Here is a 22,808-nt window from a genome sequence, read left to right on the forward strand (position 1 = left end):
AAGAGGAGCAGGGGGCAAGAGAGCATGAGGAAAGTGTCATGTACAGGGCCTGGAACACAGTAAATGCTCACTGAACAGGATCCTTATGGGTGGTTTGACTGGTGGAATGGGCATATAGCGGGTCAGAGATTCTAGAGCAAGAAGACCAAACCCAGATATGCATACACATTTCCTGGGGGCATATTAAAAGGGCAGCCCAGGCCCAAACGCAGACCTACAGAATGGGACACTTCAGGTATGAAGACCAGGGAGCTGTAATTCTTCCAAAGTGCTGTCCAGCTAGATGTGACCTTGCAGACCATTCCAGTCCCAATCCTCCCATTTTGCAGATGAAAAAACTGAGATCAAGAAAAGGGGACTGATCTGCCTATGTCTACACAGCCAGGGGGTAGCAGAAGGTCTGACTTCTAGTATATGGTGTCTGCTGTGGCTCTGGCAAGGGTAGAACCTGAAACACTCATTGGAGATGGGCCAGCAGAAGGCTGACTACTTAAATACTTCTCCCTTAAAAATTAGAGCTGGGCTAGAGGGAGGTGAAGCTCTGGGGCTCATCTGAGCACCACCCCCCAAAAAGGAGTGGTCCACTTTTGAGTCCTCAAAGGATGCACTGTTGGATAATGATTCCATAAATTCCATGCTTTCTTATCATAAATCTAAAATGCAGCCCAGCCTGACAACCTTCCCACCTTTATAGATGACAAGACAGAAGTTCAGAGGGGAGAGGAAGCTCTTCTCAAGGTCACCTAGCTAAAGGCAGGCAAACTCAGATCTTCTACCTCTTAGGTCCAATGCTCTTGTCTACACACCAGAAGTTGCAAGTTTCTAGGCTAAGAATCTTCCTAACCTACAATATCTTTCATTGGTCTTCTATTGCATTACAATTTCTTAGGTAGTTTTTAAAATTACAAATTAGATTTCCTAGAAAGCATAGACTTCCAGGTTCTCTGAAAATCTGAAGTTGTGGCAACATACAGCTTATATCCCTGAAAGGCTGTAGTTAGTCAGCGCTGAACAGAAGCCAACCATATCCCTTACAGGGGAACACAGGCTTCATTAGTCTCCACCATCTCATACTGTCTCAGTCATCCAGCTGATCCACTCACTATGTTACCTGTCTGGTCCTGATGGGCCGTTGGATTTGACACTCCTGCTAAAGGCCAAGGCCTTTCTACTGAAATTTGTCCCAAGGGGCTTCCCTGAGGAACAGAGAATGAGATTAATGAGGTTGCTAAGATTCTTTCGCTGGAACTCAAAAAGAGCCAGGTATTGCCAGAGCCAACCCAGAGGCAGGGTCCCTCCCAGGGGATGCCCCAAGCAGGATCTCAGATCTTCACCTTCACAGACGAGGCTGGGGGATCCCCTCCCAGGTCAGAGCCTGTTGGAGGCAGGCAGATGGAGCTGTAAATTGTATTAGCCTGCGGCAGCTGTGCAAAACCATTTCTGTCTGCTACTGAGCATGCTCCAAGAACCCCCTGGGACCCTGTCAATCAGGAGCACAAATGCCTGGCAACCCTGTTACAAACCCATATCCATTACTCTGTTATGTCTTCTCCAGCAGGTGAACAGGATGGCCAGCGGGAGCCCTGAGCTCATCCAAAACCCCTGAGGCACCTCAGGGTGGCAGGGCAGCTCCTGGCTGCCCGAGTTTGAATTATGGCTCCTTCCTTCACCTGACCTTAGGCGAAGATCCCCTCTGTTCCTGTTTTCTGGTCTGTAAGATAACAGCTGATAATAGTTCCTACTTCGGAGGCTTATTAGGATGATTATAGGAAATAATATGAACGAATTCCTTAGCACAGTGCTTTACACAGCAAATAATAAACGCCAGTTGGATGATGAGCACTACTATCTACAAGTATCTATATATTCTATTGGCTGGAGGTGGTTTAGGGCACAGCCATCAAACTCAGTAAACTAACAAGATGATTCCAGATGATTTAACAGCTATGATGAAAATGAAAGGGGTAATGAAAGGGACCTGGGGGATGATGGAGACGTCATCGGAAGGTGTTCTGTGGACTGAGGTTTTTCAACCACGGCACTGTTGTCATATTGGGCCAGTCCGTTTTTCACTGTGGGGACTGTCCTGTGCATTGCAGGATGTTTAGCAGCATCCTGGATCCTACCTGCTAAATGCCAACCATGTCCCTCTCCCAATTGTGACCACCAAAAATATCTCCAGATGTTGCCAAAGTCCCCTGGAGAGCAAAAATGAGCCCTGCTGAGAATCACTGTTTAAGGGGTTAATAGAGAGGAGTGTTCAGATGACAGAACAGATGGCTTTGGAGAGATGGATTTTGAACCTAGAGGGCGTGAGGAAGTGGAACCTTAGCCCTGATCCTAATGCAGGCATTCGCAATGTTTGGCCAATTCCCTTAGAATAAATCACTCTCACTACATATACAATGGGCTCTGTTTTTCTGGAGCACCCTGCCTGATTTGGTGGTGGTGCTGGGCTGACTCTTGCAGCCCAGCCCAGGTCCCAGGGAGGCATAGCTCCAGCTCAGAGGGCAGGAGCTCATCTTGCTGTCACCCACTCCTCCCCGACAAACTCGGGGTACCCGTGTGGATCCCTGGGGCTGACGAGGAAGAGAAAGGGAGGACTGGCTGAGAGAAGGCCAGGAAGAGAACCCAGAGAGGCCACAAGCAGGTGATGTATTTATTGCAGGTCCACTTTTTCTCGGGGATGGGTTGGCTGTGAGGCTCTATTTGGGGGGAGACCCTCACAAATGCCCAGACCCAGAAAAGACAGACACAGTAACTCGGAATCCAAACCAGTTGCACATAAATAGAAGGAGGCTGGCAAGGAAAAAGAGAAAACAAACGAACGCGCACTTTCCTATGCTAGTGTGACGTGACCCCTCCGTGCCGGCGTCCAGGCTCTTCTTTCACTCAGCTTCCATGCTGAGGCTCCCATCAGCTCTGAAAACCACCTTCGGATCTGACTTCTGGCAGTCCCTTTGCCAGTCTCCTAGACTGGCAACCAAGTCAAGAAAACCAAAATGGGTTCTTCTTTAAGAAACAAACCAAAATACGCTTCCATGGTTCTTTGCACCTCCCAGTCCCAGGGGAGGAACAATTTGACCACTGACCCCAAACCAACCAAGAAATAAAATATGCTGAGCACAAGCCGTGAGTCAGAATAAAAACATATTGCACATGGTTCCAAGAGTCTTCCTGAGAGCCCTCTCACTGCAGAGACCCAAATACTGGCTTTTGATCCAAGCCATTGCTGGCTGTCAGTGGTGTCACAGACCCCACACGCCCCCAAATCCAGCTGGCGTCAGGCATACATTCCACATTATGATCCTTTGCTCTGAGCCAAATGCAAGGCCGAGGCTGGATTTAACCTCATGCACTAGAAGCATGCGGTGGAGGGAGGGAGGTGGGGGTTGCTGGTGCTAAATTTTTGTCTACTTTTCAACAGTCCTTTTTCTCTGGGTGGTTATCGAAGTTCTACAGATGAACAGAGCATCCAAGATGTGGAATCTTCTGGAACCGAGAGCCTGGAAAGTGGTTCTCCCCAACCATACACTTTTGCAAAAGGGAGCTCTGTGGTTAACCAGGGGTCCATCCCAAGCCGGGTTAAAACCTACAGCCCACGCATGGGACAGGCAGTGTAGCAATCACCAATGTTTTTCTCCTAAGGAGTTTTCAAGTATCACAAAATCCCTGATATAGCATGTAAACAAGACATCTTACTGAACAGAAAGCTAGGTCACTTCGGGAAGCAGCAACACGTGAAACATCTAAAAGGCTGAAGAAGGTTTTAGGTTCCACAACAAATCAAGACAGCTGTCACTGTGTCTCGGGAGGCAGACGCACACCCAGGCCCCTGTGGATGGAGCCAGACGGCATCTACCGGGGTTCCTGAGAGCACGTCAGGCCACCCCCTTTTCAATTGTGTAGCTGCCATCAGCAAAGAATAAAGGCGTCTTCAATGCTAAAACCTGGAGCTGCTCGTGGACTGCAGGCCTGCATCCAGTCTCCAGCCTCCTGGCCTCTTCCCAAGTCTTCCTGGACCCACTGGGCCCCTCTCCAGAAGGTGGCCACCGAGCCACCCTCCTGCACCCTGGCCACAAGTGGAAGACATTTTTCCAGAGGAATGCTCTCGGGTGAGGTATGTCATTGCCTGTTTTGCTCCGGGTCAGTTTTATTTAAAAAGACCACAGACCGGCTCTGTTCACGGGCCCTGAGGCTCTCTGTGGGGATGGCCTCTCCCAGGTGCCTCCCTGGGCTGGGCTCCCCTGGTCTGCAACCTTTTCCTCTGCCCGGGTCTCCAAGGCCTCCCTGTGTGGATAAAGGTGCCCTATCTATCAAAACAGCCTGCGGGGAATGCCTGAGCCCCGCTGAAGTAGCTGCTCCCATAGGTGGTGGCAAGGCAGTGCCGGGGCTCGGCTGCGATGGCCATCTGCATGCTGAAGGACGCGGGCAGCGGTACAGAACACACGTCCAGGGGCTGGAGGGTGGGGTACAGGGCGTGGACGGACGGGCTGGTGCCCCCTGAGAGCAGGGTCCCCGAGCGGTGGGCTTGCAGCGAGTCCCGATAGGCCAAGCACAGGTCCTGCACGGGGGTCTGGAATTGGGCCAGCGCCGTCGCCGTCGGCTGGCTGAGGCCCGGGTAGGCGGGTGGCTGGAACAGCACCTGGGTGGGTGAGCCGGGCACCATTGCCAAGGCCTGGCTCTTGACAGCAACGGCATCCTTGAGGACGTTGTCGTAAGCTCTGAAAGGAAAGGACTGGGTGAGATTTGGGAGGCCAGAGGCTGCAGCGCCGGTCACCTGCCTGCTGACTGGGATGCGAGGAGACCTGTGTCCTGCAGGCCTCTCCTGGTCTGTGCTTACTGCCTCAGCTGATCTCCGACTAAACCCAGGATCCAGATCTCAGCTTGGATCTGCTTCCCACAAAAGCCTGGCAACCCTCAAGACTAACCTAGCTGTTCATGTAGACCCTCTGCACTGCCCCCACTTGGCGGTCAACACTGCAGACGATAACTTCCGGGTCACTGTGTGGCCCCGTGTGTGGAGCTGAAGCTTCGAGAGGGAGGGCCCGTCTGCTTTTGCTCATCACTGCATCCCCACACAGGGCACAGGAACTGCCCCCTGGTGCTTAGGTGAGCAGCCCTTCTACCTTCAAGACACTTTTGGTCAGCTTCATCCCTAGCTGGGATGGAGTTATGAGACTTAGCAGATTTCAAACAGGTTGCCCCCAGGGTCCTGTCTGTATCTGAAAAGCAGGATAGAACAGGTTTTTTTCCATCTCAAAAAAAAAAAAAAAAGCTTCCCATAATAAATTTGTTTTGAGGAAACAATTAGAGGCTTTGGTAAGAAAGAGGCAAGTGAAGCTGTAGCAGGTCTGAGCAGGGGGCTACCCCAGAGCCTTGGGGAAGAGGCAGAGCTCGTGGCTAAGTATCTGGGGCACTTGTCCTCATTCAGGTCAGACCATATTCGCCAGCTTTCAAAAGGGGGAGATTTTAAAATCAGGGCTAGGAAGCATGACTGATTTCAGAGGATTGAGACTAAGACAGCTGTACCAGGAGGGTGAGAGATGGCTCTTCAGAGGCATGGCCCCGAAGGGAGTGGGACCAGCACGCAGGAGATGCTGCTAGCTGTTGGATGCAAGAGAGACCAAGTGTAGCCAGGTGAGAGCTTCTGTCCTCTCTGTCCTCCTCCCTGCAGTCACTACTCTTTGGCCTCCAATGTCAGTTTTAGGGTGCTGTGTCTTTAAGCATCCTCTCTGAAACCCTGAACATTTCCTCCCCAAGATTCCTAGGCTATGGTCTCTTCAGCGAAGTCACTCTGGGCTGAGCAGGCTAAGAGTTCACTTTGTGACCATGTCTGAGTAAAGCAACTTATAATGAGGGTCTCTCCATGTGATCACCCAGAAGACTGACTGATACACTGGGTCAAAGAGCCCAGACACTCAGAAAAATGTGCAGTGAGCCCCTCTTCTCCTGCACTCTGGACCCGACAATTGCAAACCCAAAGACACCCAAAATAGGAAGGACTAACTCCCCAAATATGTATTCTATCAGGAGTCACGGTGGTTCACGTTCTGTGAGCCACCAGGACACTATAAGCTTCAAACTGCAGGAAATCACCTGAGGTAGGCCTTACGAGCAAGTGGAACTTGGCTATTTCAAAAACACAAAAGGATCAGGAGAGGAACTTACACTAGCAGGATTTCGATGCATGTGCTGAGATGTTCCAGGGAGTAGTTTGAGATCCTCTGCAGGTCTCTGGTCCAATAGGGAGAAAGCTGAAGGCAAATCCTAGAGGCCCCAACGCAGGCTGCAGCCACCATGGAAGGCTGGAATTTGTAGAAAATATGATCTGAAAGAGAATCACAGAGAGAGAGTCACCATCAGAAGCCTGGCCTTGAAGCTCTGCCTTGTGCTCCCTGGGAACTGGGAGACAAATGATTAGGTCCAAGGTTGTTCACCATACCTGCAGTGCAGAGGGTCTACATGAAAAATTAAAATAGCATGGATTTTCATTCTTAAAACACCTCAGCTCTTGGTCTGGGATTTCTGATGTCAGCCTAGAGCAGTGATTGTCAAAATACATCTCTGGCTTCCAGGGGCTGCAATGGACTTGCTGATGCTACAAGGAGAAACATTAAACATCTGTCCTTCCTTTGAAAGACAGTGGTAAACACACACCATTTCAAAGACTTCTGTTTGGGGTGCTGACTGAAGGCTATTTAGTAATGAAGCCTGGCCCAAAGCAGGAACTCACTAAAAATCTGCTGAAGAATGAACAAATAAATGAATGTCTGTAAGTATTTGATATTCAAAAATTTACTGGGTAATCTTCCCCTCACCCACCCCAGATTTATTGACAAACACTATATATTTATGATGTACAGTGTGATGTTTTGGTACAAGTAAACACTGTGAAATAATATAAGAAATCTTCATGTCCTACTAAGATATCTGGCAACCTGGCAAGGCTGGTACTGCTCAAATTTGCACTGCTCAAATACAGTGCAAAGGCAAACTGCTCAAATTTCCACAATTCTCATGAAGAATAGCTGGTTATCCGCACATTACTTTGCTGTCTTAAACTGTTCATGACTTTCAACGATTTCAACATGTGCCCCTTAAAGTATGAATTAGGCAGGGTGGTACGGTTGTAAGCACAGTCAGAGTCAGACTCCCCAGGTTCAAATCCTAGCAATGATCTTAGGATAAGTTACTTCACAACTTGAGTATCAATTAAGGAAACTGATTTGTAAAATGAGAATAGCAGAAATGATCTTCATGTGAAGTTGCTGTGAGGTTCAAATGAAACAATACATGCAGAGCACTAAAACAAGATGCCTCGTGTACAGTACCTGCTCACTTACTGCTTAATATCACAACTGTTGGTACTGTTACTCACAACCATTTTGGCTTGGAGTGGGTTATCAGGTGGTTAAATCAACAGTATTTCTGACCTAGTGTTGTACCAAACACTTAGATCTTAATACCCAGATCTTAAGACACTTTAAGTAAAAATCTCCAAATGGTAAAAGTGTATTGCTAAAGCAGATGGAAACAAAATCCTCTCTCCCATCCTACCTGTACGATACTCTTCCAGAATGACCTACCTTGACTCTGTGCTATTTAGATCATTTGCAGTGTTCCAAGTGAGTTAAAAACTACCAGGTAGGTGATCAGTAAATAGACTCCAGGTTGCCTACATACAAGCTACTCCTCCATTACACATTATTGCTAACTCATTCCATCTCTGCTTACCCCTGCAAATCTGTCTCTGCCTATCCCTGCGAAGTGGGGTGATCTGGTGATGTGGGTGCATTGGCCCCCAACCCTGGCCCCCAAGTGGGTGGGGAAGGGTAGACAGGCCTTGACATTGGCCCCACCTTGCAGGGTGACCTCTAGGAAGTAGTGGGCGTACTCCTTGAGGCACTCTTTGGTCTTGCGGGGGCAGGTGGTGGGCCAGCTGTGGCAGTGGTGGTCCTTCTGGCTGACGGAGGCTAAGAGGTAGTAGTCGAGGAAGTGGGCAGGCGTAGGCAGGCAGAGGTTCCAGCCAAAGGCCTCCAGCAGCAGCAGCTCTGTACTCAGCAGCTCCTTCCTGGTGAGGGAGAAGTTTTGGCTGCTCAGGATCCTGGTGCTGTTTATCTGCTCCAGCTTGGGGACGTGGTCTTCCCGATCCTCGAACTTACCTAAGGGAGAAGCAGAGATCACGTGAGACAGCCAGCACTTGTTGTAAAGGCCCTCTTTACAGTACTCAGATGGTGCTGGCAAGGAGAAGAGCAAGCCCAAAGGCACATATTACAGATCTATCACATTTGAGCTCAAATCCCCACACCATCACCTCCAGTTGTGTGATCATGGAAACATATCTCACCCTCTCTGTGCCTCAGTTCTCTCCTATGTACAATGGAACTTATACCTCTTAAAGCTTTTGTTAGATTCAATGAGATAACACACACCAAATGTACAGACCAGCGTGTGGATCACAGAAGATGCTCAACAGCAGTTAGCAATAGCAGCAAGGGCCTGGGCCCTCCTGTCTGGTCTATACTAATTCAACATCAGGACTGGTCAGGGGGCCCTAGTCACAGTAACCTTGTAAATCTGGCCTGTCCTTGCAGATGTGGAAGAGCCCTTCAGTGGCTCCCTAGAATCTTCAATACTGAGCTTAAACTCTGTCAAAAGTTTCTGAGTTTGGATTCCATTAGAAATAGTTTTCTTGGGAGGTAAGCCTAGGGAAGATCTATAAGTAGTAGAGAGGGACGAAATCCAAAGGGGCATTTTATCTTGAAGAGGTATCTGCACCCCATGTTCACTGCAGCATTATTCACAAGAGCCAAGAAAGCCTAAGTGTCCAACTGACAGACGAATGAATAAAGAAACTAGTTATTTATATACAATGGGTCCCATCATTTCATGGCAAATAGAAAGGGGAAAAGTGGAAACAGTGACAGACTTTATTTTCTTGGGCTCCAAAATTACTATGGATGGTGACTGCAGCCATGAATTTAAAAGACACCTGCTCCCTGGAAGGAAAGGTATGAAAAACCTAGACAGCACATTGAAAAGGAGAGACATTACTTGGCCCACAAAGGTCTGTATAGTCAAAGCTATGGTTTTTCCAGCAGTCATGTATGGATGTGAGAGTCGGATCGTAAAGATGGCTGAGCGCCAAAGAATTGATGCTTTCAAACTATTGTGCTAGAGAAGACACTTGAGAGTCCCTTGGACTGCAAGGAGATCAAACCAGTCAATCCTAAGAGAAATCAACCCTAAGTACTCACTGGAAGGACTGATGTTGAAGATCAAACTCCAATATTCAGCTACTTGATGTGAAGAGCCAACTCACTGGAAAAGACCCTGATGCTGAGAAAGATTGAAGGCAGGAGGAGAAGAGAGGGGAACAGAGGATGGTCGGATGGCATCATCAACTCAATGGACATGAATTTGAGCAAGCTCTGGGAGATGGTGAAGGACAGGGAAGCCTGGCGTGCTGCAGTCTGTGGGGTCACAAAGAGTCGGATACGACTGAGTAACTGAACAACATATTTGTTGTTGCCATGTCTAACTCTTTGCAACCCCAGGGACTGCAGCACGCCAGGCTTCCCTGTCTTTCACTATCTCCTGGAGCTTAATGGGATATTATTCAGCCATAAAAAGAAGAAAATCCTGCCATTTGGGACAACATGGATGGACCTTGAGGACATTATATTAAGTGAGTAATGACAGAGACAGACAACTACTATATGATATTGTTACTGAAGATCACCAAGTCTGTGTGCCCAATACACAGTAAGGCCAAACAATACCAAAACACTGGAATTTGGAACAGAGAAAATTTTATTACAGGGACATGAAAGGAGATGAGTGCCTCATACCTTAAGAACCCCGAAGTTACTGAAAGCTTTCAGCAAAGCCATTTTAAAAGTAAAAAGATGACGGAGGGGCATGGTTACTTGTTGTGTCAGATCCTTTGTTCTTGAGGTCAGGTAATGATGTTCCTATAAAGCTCCACCAAATGAATGTTATTCCCTGTTCTGACAAGAAAGGGCCAGGTCCCAGGTACAACCTTCACCCTCCGAGGTCCCGGTTCTGGCCGAGAGGAGGCAGAGCTCAGCTGGCAGCTCCCTCAGGGCCACGTCCCAATACCCTGTCCAGCTCATCGCTGAGGGAGCCAGGCACCCAGGACCCAACTGGCCCTCACGCTCCTCAAGCCACCGGTACGGCGGGGGCAGGTCCTGAAAATTGTGAGTCAGGCAGACAGCCACTGCTGTTAGGTCGCAGACAGGGACTGAGGAGAGGCTCACAGCTGCCTTAGTGCCTGGGCCAAGGCGAGTGAGTGGCCTTGGCAAGAGCTCTGGTGCCCTGCAGGACACGGTCCCCAGTCTGTTCTCTGGGCCCCCAGTTCACCCGCTGGCCCAGGGCTGGGTGAGTTGGGGGGCCTCGGGGAGAAGGCCGCAATCTGCCTCTTAGCTCACTCTGCACCTCACGACCACCACTTTACAGTTGTCTGAATCCCCTCACTAACTGTCGTTGCTTGTGGGCGGGGCCCACTGCCGTGCTGTCCAATGGCAGAGAAGGGCCACTAGCGGTTCCTCTTTGACAGCTGGTTGCCAGTGGGCGGGGCCCACTGAAGCACCGACCAATGACTGAGCAGGACCCACTGCCTGGTAACAGTGTGCAGAGTAATGACGCACAGCAAAGGCTACTATGGTAAGGGCTGAGCTCCAGGCACTGTTACAGTATTTTTTACATGTAGAATCTTAAAAAAATTGGTGGTTGCCAGAGGTGGGGTGGGGGATGGGATCAGAAGGTACAAACTTCTAGTTACAAGATAAATTAGTCCTGGGGATGTAACATAGGGTATAGTGCTAGTAAACCATATTGTATATTTGAAAGTTGCTAAGAGAGTAGATCTTAAAAGTTCTCATCTTAAAAGAAAAAAATTCTATGTGAGATTATGGATGTTAACTAATTGTAATTTCACAATATATGCATACATCAAACCATTATGTTGTACACCTTAAATCAATACATTATGCCAAATGCATCTCAATGAAACTGGAAAACATGGTGTCATGTAACTTCCAAGACAATGCTTTAAGAGGCCTTACAACTTTTAAAAAATTACTATTTTATTTTGGCTTCGTTGAGTCTTAGTTGTGGCACACAGGATCTTCATTGTACCATGGCGGACCTTTCATTGCAGCACATGGACTCTCTAGTTGTGGCCTGCAGTCTTTGTTGCTCCAAAGCATGTGGGATCTTAGTTCCCCAACCAGGGATCGAACCGGTGTACCCTACCTTGCAAGGCAGATTCTTAACCACTTGACTATAAGGAATGTCGAGAGAGGCCTTACAGATCCAAACTTGGCCCTACCTGGAGTGTCATTCCCAGACCTCCATGTAAGGAAGCACATTTAGCCTCCCGGAGTCAAAGAAGCCACAAGGATGGGAGCAGACGTGCCCAGGCAACATCCAGCACTGATTCTCACACATGTGAATGAGGCCACTCTGGACCTTCCAGGCCAGTGGATCCTCCAGCAGCTGTATGAATGAGCTCAAGTGAAACCAACACAGAACCACCATGCAGTGCACATTGCTGTTGTTTTAAATCACTAAGCGTTGGGGTGATTTGTTTTGCAGGAACAGATAACTGGAATATACCCATATCATTGCACAGTGACAAAAAGATGTGAAATCCCACAGACAGACCTGTCACATAGCCTGGAAAGTACTCAAGAAACAATGACTACATGGACTTCCCTGGTGGTTCAGTGGTTAAGAATCTGCCTGCCAAAAAAAAAAAAAAAAAAAGAATCTGCCTGCCAGTACAGAGGACACGGGTTTGATCCCTGGTCCAGGAACTAAGATGCTCAGAGGCAACTAAGCCCATACACCACAATACTGAAGCCTAACCATCCTAGAGCCCATGCTTTGCAACAAGAGAAGCCACCACAGTGAGAAGCCCTTGCATCACAACTAGAGAAAGCTCTCATGCAGCAATGAAGACCCAGCACAGTTGTAAATAAAATTAAATAATTAAAAATGGTTTAAAAAAAGAATAACTGAGCCCAGAGATAAACAGGCTCCAGGTTAGACATTGACAACTGGCTTCCTATTTGCATTTCTTGGGGCAGGAAGAAGTAGGCTTCAGACTGGACACTTCTAAGCAGTCTCCTGCTTGCATTTCCTGAGGTAAAAGATAGGTGGGCTCCAGTTAAGGCATTTATAATCAGCCTCCTATTTGCCCTCCAATATGGAAGTAACAACAGAAACAGGGTAAACAGCCAGTCTTTGCCTCTCGTAAACACCTTAAGGTAATAGTCATGGCAATAGTCAAGGTAATAGTCATGGCAAGGACAATGAGGGGCAAAACCCTACCTGAGTAAAGGATTAAGGAATTTCTGCTCCCCACTTTTTGGGATAAAGAGACACCACACATGTGCAGAAAGGCTCCTTGGGGGCCAAAAGTCAGGGAATAATGCCAGACCATAATGAGTCTTGATCCTCCCAGAAGACTTCACTTGAAATCTATCTTGGTCGAGGGGTGTGTGCACATCCAAGGGAGGGTCCTAGGGTAGGTCAGGTGTGGAAAAAGAAACCAGATAATTGGCTAAAGGTAAACAAAGACCTGTAAGAACTGACCTATCTAAATGACTTAACCGCCTCTTTACTGCATTCCTCCTCACTAAGGGGGACACCCACAACCTTTCTCTCTGGATGCACATCTCTGCCTTGCTTCTGTCTTAATAAACTGCTTCTCTGGGTGCCTTCCCACTTGTTATGCGGACTCTAATGATAAACTCTGTACCTGCATTTACAGTTCTTGTCTCCATGATAAATGCATTTTTCACTGGGGGCAAAGATCCAGGGAAAAATAGCTTCTAGCCTGTAACCCTGGTTGATCTGGTGGCTGGGATTCCTGATTTTCATCCAGGCTACCCAGGTTCAATTCCTGATCTCATCTCACACCATTGCTCACTGCTACCTCACTGAGATCATGATTACATACTGGAAGATCCTGGAAATAAACTGCATGAAATATATCCAAATGGAGCTAGATACAAACAAAAATAAAACACAAACCTTGGGTTATCCTGCTCAGGGTCAAGGGAATGGAGGATTTCCATAGTAATGCCCCTGGGCAGTCATCCATGGTGGAAGCCCCACAGGCAGCCTGCGCTGGAGGCCGCTCTACAGGGGAAACTTCTGGGGACTCCGAGCCTTCATGCCAATGCTCAGGGAAACCACTCGCACCAGACTGTGGCCGTGGCCACTGAAGTTTTCTGAAGGCACTGTGCCCTCCTTGCTGACGAGCCTTGGTTAGCACAGCCCCTCTTCTCCCTTTCCCATCGTCCTGTCATTCCGCAAAGCTCACCCTGTCCTCCACCTCAAAGCCACTCCCCTTTGGAAGCCTTCCCTGACCACAGTCCCCACGAGCTGCCTGACACCCGCATCAGACAGTGTACCCCAAGGCCTGACCTCGGTCCCATCACGTTGGCCTCCAAGTCCAACCTCGCTGTGTGCAGAACAGCTGCTGGAGCAGGTGTCGGAAAAGGCAATGGGCAACCTAGTTGAGCTTGGAGCACACATCTGTTCCGACAGAGGGAACAGCCTACAAAGCATCCACACACCTGTGCACAACTGCCAGGGCCCTTTGACCCAGTTCTCAGCCGACGCTCTCGCTCGCCGAGAGATAAGGAAGTAACCACTTCAGGCAGGCGGCCCTGCAGCAGAGACAACACATTCCTCACCAAGGCCTCAGAAGATGTCACTCAAAAATGAAACACTGACTCTGGGAGGCCTGCATCTTTCTTCTCAGGGAGCCAGGCAACAGCCAGCCCACCGGATGGGCAAAGTCGATGACATGCAGTTCTCATCTTTGCCTTGGAGGAGGGAAGGATAAGATGATGCTGACCAGTCCCAAAGTGGCTTACTGCAACCCAGACTCATCTCCTTCCCAGCCTGCCAGGCACAGCCCTGCCTCCAGAGCACACACCTTCCCTTGTACCAGGGCAACTCGGGCAGGAAAAGGCGAGGACAGCGCTGCCCCTTCCCCAGGTGGAAGAGGCCTTTGTACAATGAAATCCTGGGCGGGGGTCGGGTGGTGGGCCTGCCTGCTGACCAGGCCTTGCCGCCTTCCACAGCTTTGGGGCCCCACGCCCTCCCCAAACACTGGATTCAACCACACCTGAAACGTGACCGCTCCTCCAGCGGGGTGTGCTCATGCCCTCATCCACCTTATCACATGTCCTCCAGGGCTTTGATCAGAGGCCACTGGGTGTCACCAAGACACTTCTCACACTCAAGATTTTTTAATTTCAAATATTACTGTCAGTGGTCATCACCTGATCATTAATAGTCACTAACAAGTATGAGAAGAAAGCTGAGCGCCAAAAATTTGATGCTTTTGAACTATGGTGTTGGAGAAGACTCTTGAGAGTCCCTTGGACTGCAAGGAGATCCAACCAGTCCATCCTAAAGGAGATCAGTGTGTGTGTTCACTGGAAGGACTGATGATGAAGCTGAAACTCCAATACTCTGGCCACCTCATGCGAAGAGTTGACTCATTGGAAAAGACCCTGATGCTGGGAGGGATTGGGGTCAGGAGGAGAAGGGGATGACAGAGGATGAGATGGCTGGATGGCATCACCGACTCGATGGGCATGAGTTTGACTAAACTCTGGGAGTTTGTGATGGACAGGGAGGCCTGGTGTGCTGCAATTCATGGGGTCGCAAAGAGTCGGACACAATTGAGAGCTTCCCTGGTGGCTCAGTGGTAAAGAATCCACCTGTCCACGCAGGTGATGTGGGTTCGATCCCTGGGTTGGGAAAATCCCCTGGAGAAGGAAATGGCAGCCCACTCCAGTATTCTTGCCTGGAGAATACCATGGACAGAGAAGACTGGAAGGCTACAGTCCATGAGGTCGCAAAAGAGTCAGACACGACTTAGCAACCAAATCATCAACAAGCGCGAGCCCCAGAAGAATAGGAACCACGTCCCACACGTTCTCAGCGGTGCCCGAGGTCCCAGCACAGTCCCCGGCACACAGTAGATATCCCACGTCTATTTGTTGAGAGAATGAATGGTTCTCTCTGGATAGTTGAACTGTGCATGTTGCTTCAGTCATATCCAACTCTGGGACCCTAAGGGCTGTAGCCCACCAGGCTCCTCTGGCCATGGGATTCTCCAGGCAAGAATATTTAAGTGGGTAGCCATACCCTCCTCCAGGAGATCTTCCCCACCCCACCTAGGGATCAAATCCACATCTCCTGTGTCTCCTGCCCTGCAGGCACATTCTTTACTGTCTGAGCCACCGGTGAAGCCCTAGTTGAATTGCAGGCCATTTGAATTGTTCTCTGATGCTCTCTGATTATCTGTACTCCCTAATTTTTTTCTCCAATGATTCACGTATTCTTTCGGCAACTTACGAAAAAAAATTTTTTTTGCCAACTTATTAAGGTTTCCCTGAACCTTGGGCTCACTTGAGTCAATGCTATTCGCAGGCACTCAATAGCTAGAGCTCTTTTCTTCCCAGAACAGAAGGTGAAGGTGAAGGTCACAGCTCTGGCAGAAATATGAATCCTGCCGGTAATGGCACTGAGACCCTTCCACGGCTCTGCTGGCAGACAGCAATCTATCCCAACAGGCAGATGTACTCAATCAGATTAGGTCCTCCCTGCCCTGGGTGCTTTCAAACTTTTCAGAGTTGTGCCTTTCCCACAGCTACCAGGACTCAAAGAATCACCCTGAAATGGAAGGGCCAATGATTACTGAGGAATCTGATTCACTGGCTCTCTCTGCTCCCCACACTGGGGAAGCTTCCTGGGGACTCACTGCACTGCAGGCCAGAGCAGGGCAGAGCTGGGTCTGAATCGTCAAGTGGACTCTGGACCTAAAAGCACTGAAATCCACAAACTATTCATTTCCTCTCTATGAATATGCCCCACATGGAGAAAGCATGGCTGTGCAGTATGCAAAGTCCTATAAGACACACCCAGCAGAGAAACGGATGGAGCTCCATACTGGGCTGGGCACCAGGCTTTGTGCTGGACACACGCTGGATGCCCCCAGGCAGGTTCTATTCAGAGCCCCAGAGACTCAGAGGAAAAGGTCCAGCCGGCACTCAGGTCCACACCTAGGAGTGACCTCACAGCCCATGCTCTTAGAACAACACATTTCACAGTCAGCAAAGATTTTATGAGTTTCCTGGCACTGCATGTGCCTGGCATCCTTCTTCCCAGGACTGGGAGCCAGGCAGCCCTTTGCCCCCAGCCTGCCAGCACCAAGCACCACCACCCAGCTGCTTGCTCCTGATTGACAAAGGGCACAGACAACAAATGCCAGGAGTCTTCAGGCAGTTTCCCTGGAAGAGTGGGGGACAGAAGTCCGAGTCTTTCCAAGTCAGGCAAGAGCCACAATTTGCCTTCAACTTGTTTGATGTACTTTTTGTTAGGAAAATTTTCAAATCCACAGGAGAGATAAAAGAACAGAACAATGAACCCAGATGACCCCTCCCCAGAGTCACATAATTGCTGTGTGTGTGCATGTGTGTAGTATATAAATATTGGGATTGCTGGACTATTTTAATTAAGTTGTAGACATGACATGCCACCTCTCGTTACTTCAGCATCCACCTCTGAGGTCATTTTCCTATATTATCATAATGCCATTAACAATTCCAAGAACATCAACATTGATGCAGTAACATTTTCTAACATTCAATCCATATCTGGCTTTCCCCAAGGGTCCTGAAAATGCCTTTATAACTTTTGCTTTTTGGATCCAGATCCAACAAGGCTACACATGGTGTCTATTACATCTCTTTGGTCCCACTCTTTGTTTTTCATGACACCAACTCTGGATGAATCTGGGCCAGTTGTCTGGTACAATATCACATATCCTGGACTTCCCTGATTGTTTCCTCATGATCACACAGTTTGGTCAAGAAGATTACAGAGGCGACGCTTTGTTCCTACTGGATCTCCTCAGGAATTATACAAGGTCAGTTTGTCCCAGCAATAGCGATGCTACGTTTGATCACTTGGTTAAGGAGCTGAAACCAGATCTCTCTATTTTAAAATTCTCCTGCAAAATTAGTAAGTCATCTGTTAGGTGACACCTCAAGATGAAGTGAGTACCCCGTTTCCCAACAACCTTAACTCAACGGTTTAGCATCCTTTCCTGAATAAATTGTTATACAGGGGTTGAAAAAAAAAGAATTTCATCTGCATTTCATCTACATTTCATCTATCATTTCATCTAAATTTTTCTTTTCACATTTGTTCCAAATTTGAACAGTGGGAGCACTATCAACATACTAAGGTTAAAAAAAAAAAAAATCCTAAGCTTCCCTGGTGGCTCAGAGGTAAAGAATCCACCTGCCAACGCAAGAGACACGGGTTCAATTCCTGGTCCAGCAAGATCCCACATGCCGAGAAGCAAATAAGCCCATGCGCCACAACTACTGAGCCTGTGCTCTAGAGCCGGAGAGCTGCAACAACTAAGTCCATGCACCCTAGAGCCCCTGCTCCACAACAAGAGAAGGTACCACAATGAGAAGCCTATGTGCCGCAGCTAAAGAGTAGCCCCCTACTTGCCAAAACCACAGAAAAGCCCTCGAAACAAGGAAGACCCCGCACAGCCAAAAATAAATAAATAAAATTATAAAAGAAATCCTAAGACTAGAGATCTCTTCAAGAAAATTAGAGATACCAAGGGAATATTTCATGCAAAGATGGGCTCAACAAAGGACAGAAATGGTAGGGACCTAACAGAAGCAGAAGATATTAAGAAGAGGTGGCAAGAATACACAGAAGAACTGTACAAAAAAGATCTTCACAACCCAGATAATCACAATGGTGTGATCACTCACCTAGAGCCAGACATCCTGGAATGTGAAGTCAAGTGGGCCTTAGAAAGCATCACTATGAACAAAGCTAGTGGAGGTGATGGAATTCCAGTTGAGCTATTTCAAATCCTGAACGATGATGCTGTGAAAGTGCTGCACTCAATAAGCCAGCAAATTTGGAAAACTCAGCAGTGGCCACAGGACTGGAAAAGGTCAGTTTTCACTCCAATGCCAAAGAAAGGGAATCCCCAAGAATGCTCAAACTACTGCACAATTGCACTCATCTCACACGCTAGTAAAGTAATGCTTAAAATTCTCCAAGCCAGGCTTCAGCAATACATGAACCATGAACTTCCAGATGTTCTAGCTGGTTTTAGAAAAGGTAGAGGAACCAGAGATCAAAGTGCCAACATCCACTAGATCATTGAAAAAGCAAGAGAGTTCCAGAAAAACATCTATTTCTGCTTTATTGACTATGCCAAAGCCTTTGACTGTGTGGATCACAATAAATTATGGAAAATTCTGAAAGAGATGGGCATCCCAGACCACCTTACCTGCCTCTTGAGAAACCTGTATGCAGGTCAGGAAGCAACAGTTAGAACTGGACATGGAACAACAGAGTGGTTCCAAATAGGAAAAGGAGTACATCAAGGCTGTATATTGTCACCCTGCTTATTTAACTTATATGCAGAGTACATCATGAGGAACGCTGGGTTGGGGGAAGCACAAGCTGGAATCAAAATTGCTGGGAGAAATATCAATAACCTCAGATATGCAGATGACACCACCCTTATGGCAGAAAGTGAAGAAGAACTAAAGAGCCTCTTGATGAAAGTAAAAGAGGAGAGTGAAAAAGTTGGCTTAAAGCTCAACATTCAGAAAACTAAGATCATGGCATCTGGTCCCATCACTTCATGGCAGATAGATGGGGAAGCAGTGGAAACAGTGGCTGACTTTATTTTTCTGGGCTCCAAAATCACCGCAGATGGTGATTGCAGCCATGAAATTAAAAGATGCTTACTCCTTGGAAGGAAAGTTATGACCAACCTACACAGCATATTGAAAAGCAGAGACATTACTTTGTCAACAAAGGTCCATCTAGTCAAGGCTATGGTTTTTCCAGTGGTCATGTATGGATGTGAGAGTTGGGCTATAAAGAAAGCTGGGTGCAGAAGAATTGATGCTTTTGAACTGTGGTGTTGGAGAAGACTCTTGAGAGTCCCTTGGGCTCCAAGAAGATCCAACCAGTCCATCCTAAAGGAAATCAGTCCTCGGTGTTCATTGGAAGGACTGATGTTGAAGCTGAAACTCCAATACTTTGGCCACCTGATGCGAAGAGCTGACTCATTGGAAAAGACTCTGATGCTGGAAAAGATTGAGGGCAAGAGGAGAAGAGGATGACAGAAGATGAGATGGTTGGATGGCATCACCGACTCAATGGACATGGGTTTGGGTGGACTCCGGGAGTTGGTGACGGACAGGGAGGCCTGGCATGCTGCAGTACATGGGGTCACAAAGAATCGGACACAACTGAGCGACTGAACTGAACTGAAGCCTATCAAAGCACTCACCCTGAATCTGGGAGGCCAGTTGCATGCACATGAGCCCAATGTTAGTGGTGATGGTGAAACATGCAAACAACATCTTTGAGGATGCTCTGTGCATCAGCTGACCGACTGCTCCCACACTCCCAGGGGCTGGTTCAAAGAGAGCCTGAGCCACTCTTGGAAGGTCACAGTTAGTAGATTGATGACATGTGTCCACCAAGTGGCCTAAACCACAGTCTCCACCACAGTGGGCAGCCACCACAAGCCAGCAAGCCTTGGAAGGGATACCCACACAATAGCTTTCCCTTTTTAAAAACAATGGTATTTTTAAAAATTGTAGTAAAATGCACATAACATAAAATGTACCCTTTTAATTGTACTGATCAGTGGCATTAAGCACATTCACACTGTTGTATAATCAATCTCCGGAACTCTTTTCATTTTGCAAAAACTGAAACGCTGTACCCACTTAACAACTCTCTGTTCCCCTCTCCCAACCCCTGATAACCGCCTTTCTACTTTCTATCTCTTGGAACTAAAGATTAGCTCTTTCTTATTCTACCTACTGTCCTGACAATCAAGCCTGAAGGCATATCAAATAGAATACTGACTTTTCTGAAGTAGAAGCAAGAGAAGCAATATTTTTAATTGCTTAAAAAAACCCTCAAACTATTAATTTCAGAAAATTTTAAACATACCAAAAAAAAAAAACCTACAGAGAAAATGTTATAATGAAACCCCATGAATGCATCATGAAGCTTTAACGATCATCCACATTTACACTGTCTTTAGAAAAAGTCTTGCAACATCCCTGGCGGGTCAATGATTAAGACTCTGTGCTTCTACTTCAGGGGGTTCAGGTTCAATCACTGGTTGGAAAACTAAGATCCTGCATGCCACACGGCCAAAAGAGGGAGAAAAAAAAAGAAAAGAAAAATCCTTAAACAAAAAGGTAAACAAGCACAGAATGGGAGTTTTTCTTAAAAAAAAAAGAAAAGAAAAACTGGCTTTTTAGTAAAAAGTTGCCTGTTTCTCATGCCCGGGCTCAGCGCTGCCCACTCTCTACTAGACAGATTCCAGTCAATTCCTACAAGAATCCTACATCCCTGGCAAGACACACACTTAAGAGATTCATTTAGGATTACCTTCTGCTCATTCAGGAGCTAAACCTAGGCTCAGATATGAGGCCAAGGCCTCCTGGCTAAAGAGACCAGGTTTTAAAGCAACAGCTATGAAAACAATTCTTCTTTGCTAAAGAAGTGCAATGCCTTTTAGAACAGGCAAAGCTGCTCTTTCTCAAGAAAGGCCACTCTCCTATTTTAAAGTCTCCCCCCACACCCACTGCCCCTGCTTTTCATCTGAGAATGAGAAACAAAATGTTCTCGATCAGGGATTGAGACCCCATGGATACTGCTCCTTCTTTCAGCAGCCCTCTGCCCTCCTGTGTGTGCAGTTGATGATAAAGGGGCAGGTCAGAGGTAAAAAGCCACCCTGGTGACTGCCTGGCACTCCAGGTGAACCTAACCTCTTCTGACATGCCTGTAGAAAGTGCTGGGTGGTAGAGGACGTGAGGACCCAAGAGGAAAGAGAAAGCCCTGATGGAAAGGGCTTTTCCCCAATAGCTGGGAGAGGAAGTACTGGGCCCTTTAGTTCCCAGGCTGGGCCAGGCAGAATGGAGACCTTTCTTCCTCAGATTCTTCTTTTAAGGGAGGGGAGAGAAGTGGCCTTCAGGAGGAGCAGGAATTGTTTTTTTGGTTTGTTTTTTGAGCAAGGTATTTACTGAGGGCCGAGCATCTGCTACCAGGGGAAGCCCAGATTCTGGGGGAGGGGGGTCCTTAATGGAAACAGACAAGAATGCCTCCTCTCACACCCTCACCCCCACCCCCACCAAGGATTTCAGGTTCAGGCTTAGGTGCTAGCTCTCCATCCTCACTGCTGTTATGATTTGCATGATTCTGGGCAATCATATGGAAACCTACACCCCAAAGGATGGTTGGGAGGGCTCAAGGAGACAGAAGGTAATACGACTGGCAAAGGACCCAGGGTAAAGCAAGCGCTCCACAAACGGTAGCAGCTGCTGCTGTTATTTCCTGAACATGGTGTTTATTCTTTGCATCCTGGACCTGGGATCTTCTTCTAAAGTCCTGTTAGTTGCGTACAGATGAACTAGCATTGGCAGTCAATACTACAAACATTTTCTTACGGGCTCTGAAAAAGGGGAGAAAGTAAGTCCAACCAAAGGCTCCCTCAGCCCACTGATCCCACCGGCCAGGCAGTACCAGACCCCCAGAGAGAACGCCAGAGTGGCTCCAGCCTCCTTGCCCTAGACTGTGACCTTGAATTCCACCCTCCTGCTGATAATTTCAAGGTTCACAGGGCCTGGGAGGTCAAGGGCAGTGTGGGGTCCAAGGCCTTTCCCGGATGGGTCCTCCTCACAGGGGAGGGACTTTCCTAGCCTCCTAGCTGGTTGGCAAGAGGCAGAGAATCCACACACCAGGACGTGAGCCCCAGGGGGCACGTGGCTCACTCTGGGCTCCCCTCTGCCTCCCAGGCCCCAGCACTGCACAGCAGGCCTCAGACAATGCAGGCAGCCCCCAGGGAGGCGCAGCCTCAGGAACTACTGACAAGCAAACTCAGTTCATTCTGGGAACAACCCCAGAGGTTGGGAGTGTTTTCCACATGGAATTAGAAGCTCAGAAAGGTTAACGGAGTTGCCCAATCACCCAGCTGTGAAGGGCAAGAGCAAAATGAAAAGTCTGGCTAGCTCCTTATTCCACGAGGACGGGAATACATCTGTCTTTGTAACGTTGTAGATGCCCTTCATTTAGCCAGCACAAATTTAATACTTAAGTAGTTCTTTTTAAAATGAATACATAAGTGGTTCCAAAGTCCAGAGTTTTCTATTCCACAAGCAAGAAATCTCAGACACAGTCACAAAGCCCTGCAGTTCCAGAAAGTCTCCATGAGTATATTTATCTGGGCGCAGGAATTCCCATGAACATGGGTGTCAGGCCAGCTGCAACCTCCCCATCTACACCCTGTTGTCCACAAACACTCATCTCTGTCAATTCTCCTCTTTATGCCATTAAGTAATTTAATCCCAGAGCCTTTCCACTAAAGAGGTGTATGATCAAAGAGACTTAGTTTTTTCTTCCAAAGCAAACTTTCTGCAATAAAGAATAGCCTCCCCTAGAGGATGTGGAAAAAAGGGAAACCTCCTACACTGTTGGTGGGAATGTTAAGTTGGTGCAGCCACTGCGGAAAAAACAGTGTAGAGATTCCTCAGAAAATTAAAAATAGAATCATCATATGATCCAGCAACCCCATTCCTGGGCATATATCCAGGCAAAACCATAATTCAAAAAGATATATGCACCCTTATATTCACATTGCATTATTCACAGCTAAGACATGGAAACAATCCAAATGT

General features: G+C 47.8%; 1 protein-coding gene across 1 annotated transcript in view; it reads right to left on the reverse strand.

Moving 5' to 3' along the window:
* Positions 1–2,636: 2,636 nt before the first annotated feature.
* Positions 2,637–22,808, reverse strand: part of CCNJL (cyclin J like) — a 63,614-nt gene continuing 43,442 nt past the window's right edge. Inside the window, exons 4-6 of the mRNA XM_061151868.1 lie at positions 7,863–8,165; positions 6,172–6,331; positions 2,637–4,724 (exon numbers count right to left, since the gene is read on the reverse strand). Of these exons, the coding sequence (XP_061007851.1) occupies positions 4,310–4,724; positions 6,172–6,331; positions 7,863–8,165 (878 nt within the window). The 3' untranslated portion in view covers positions 2,637–4,309. The remainder of the gene's footprint in view (positions 4,725–6,171; positions 6,332–7,862; positions 8,166–22,808) is intronic.

This window comes from Dama dama, chromosome 9 (genome assembly GCF_033118175.1).
Source record: "Dama dama isolate Ldn47 chromosome 9, ASM3311817v1, whole genome shotgun sequence".
NCBI lineage: Eukaryota > Metazoa > Chordata > Mammalia > Artiodactyla > Cervidae > Dama > Dama dama.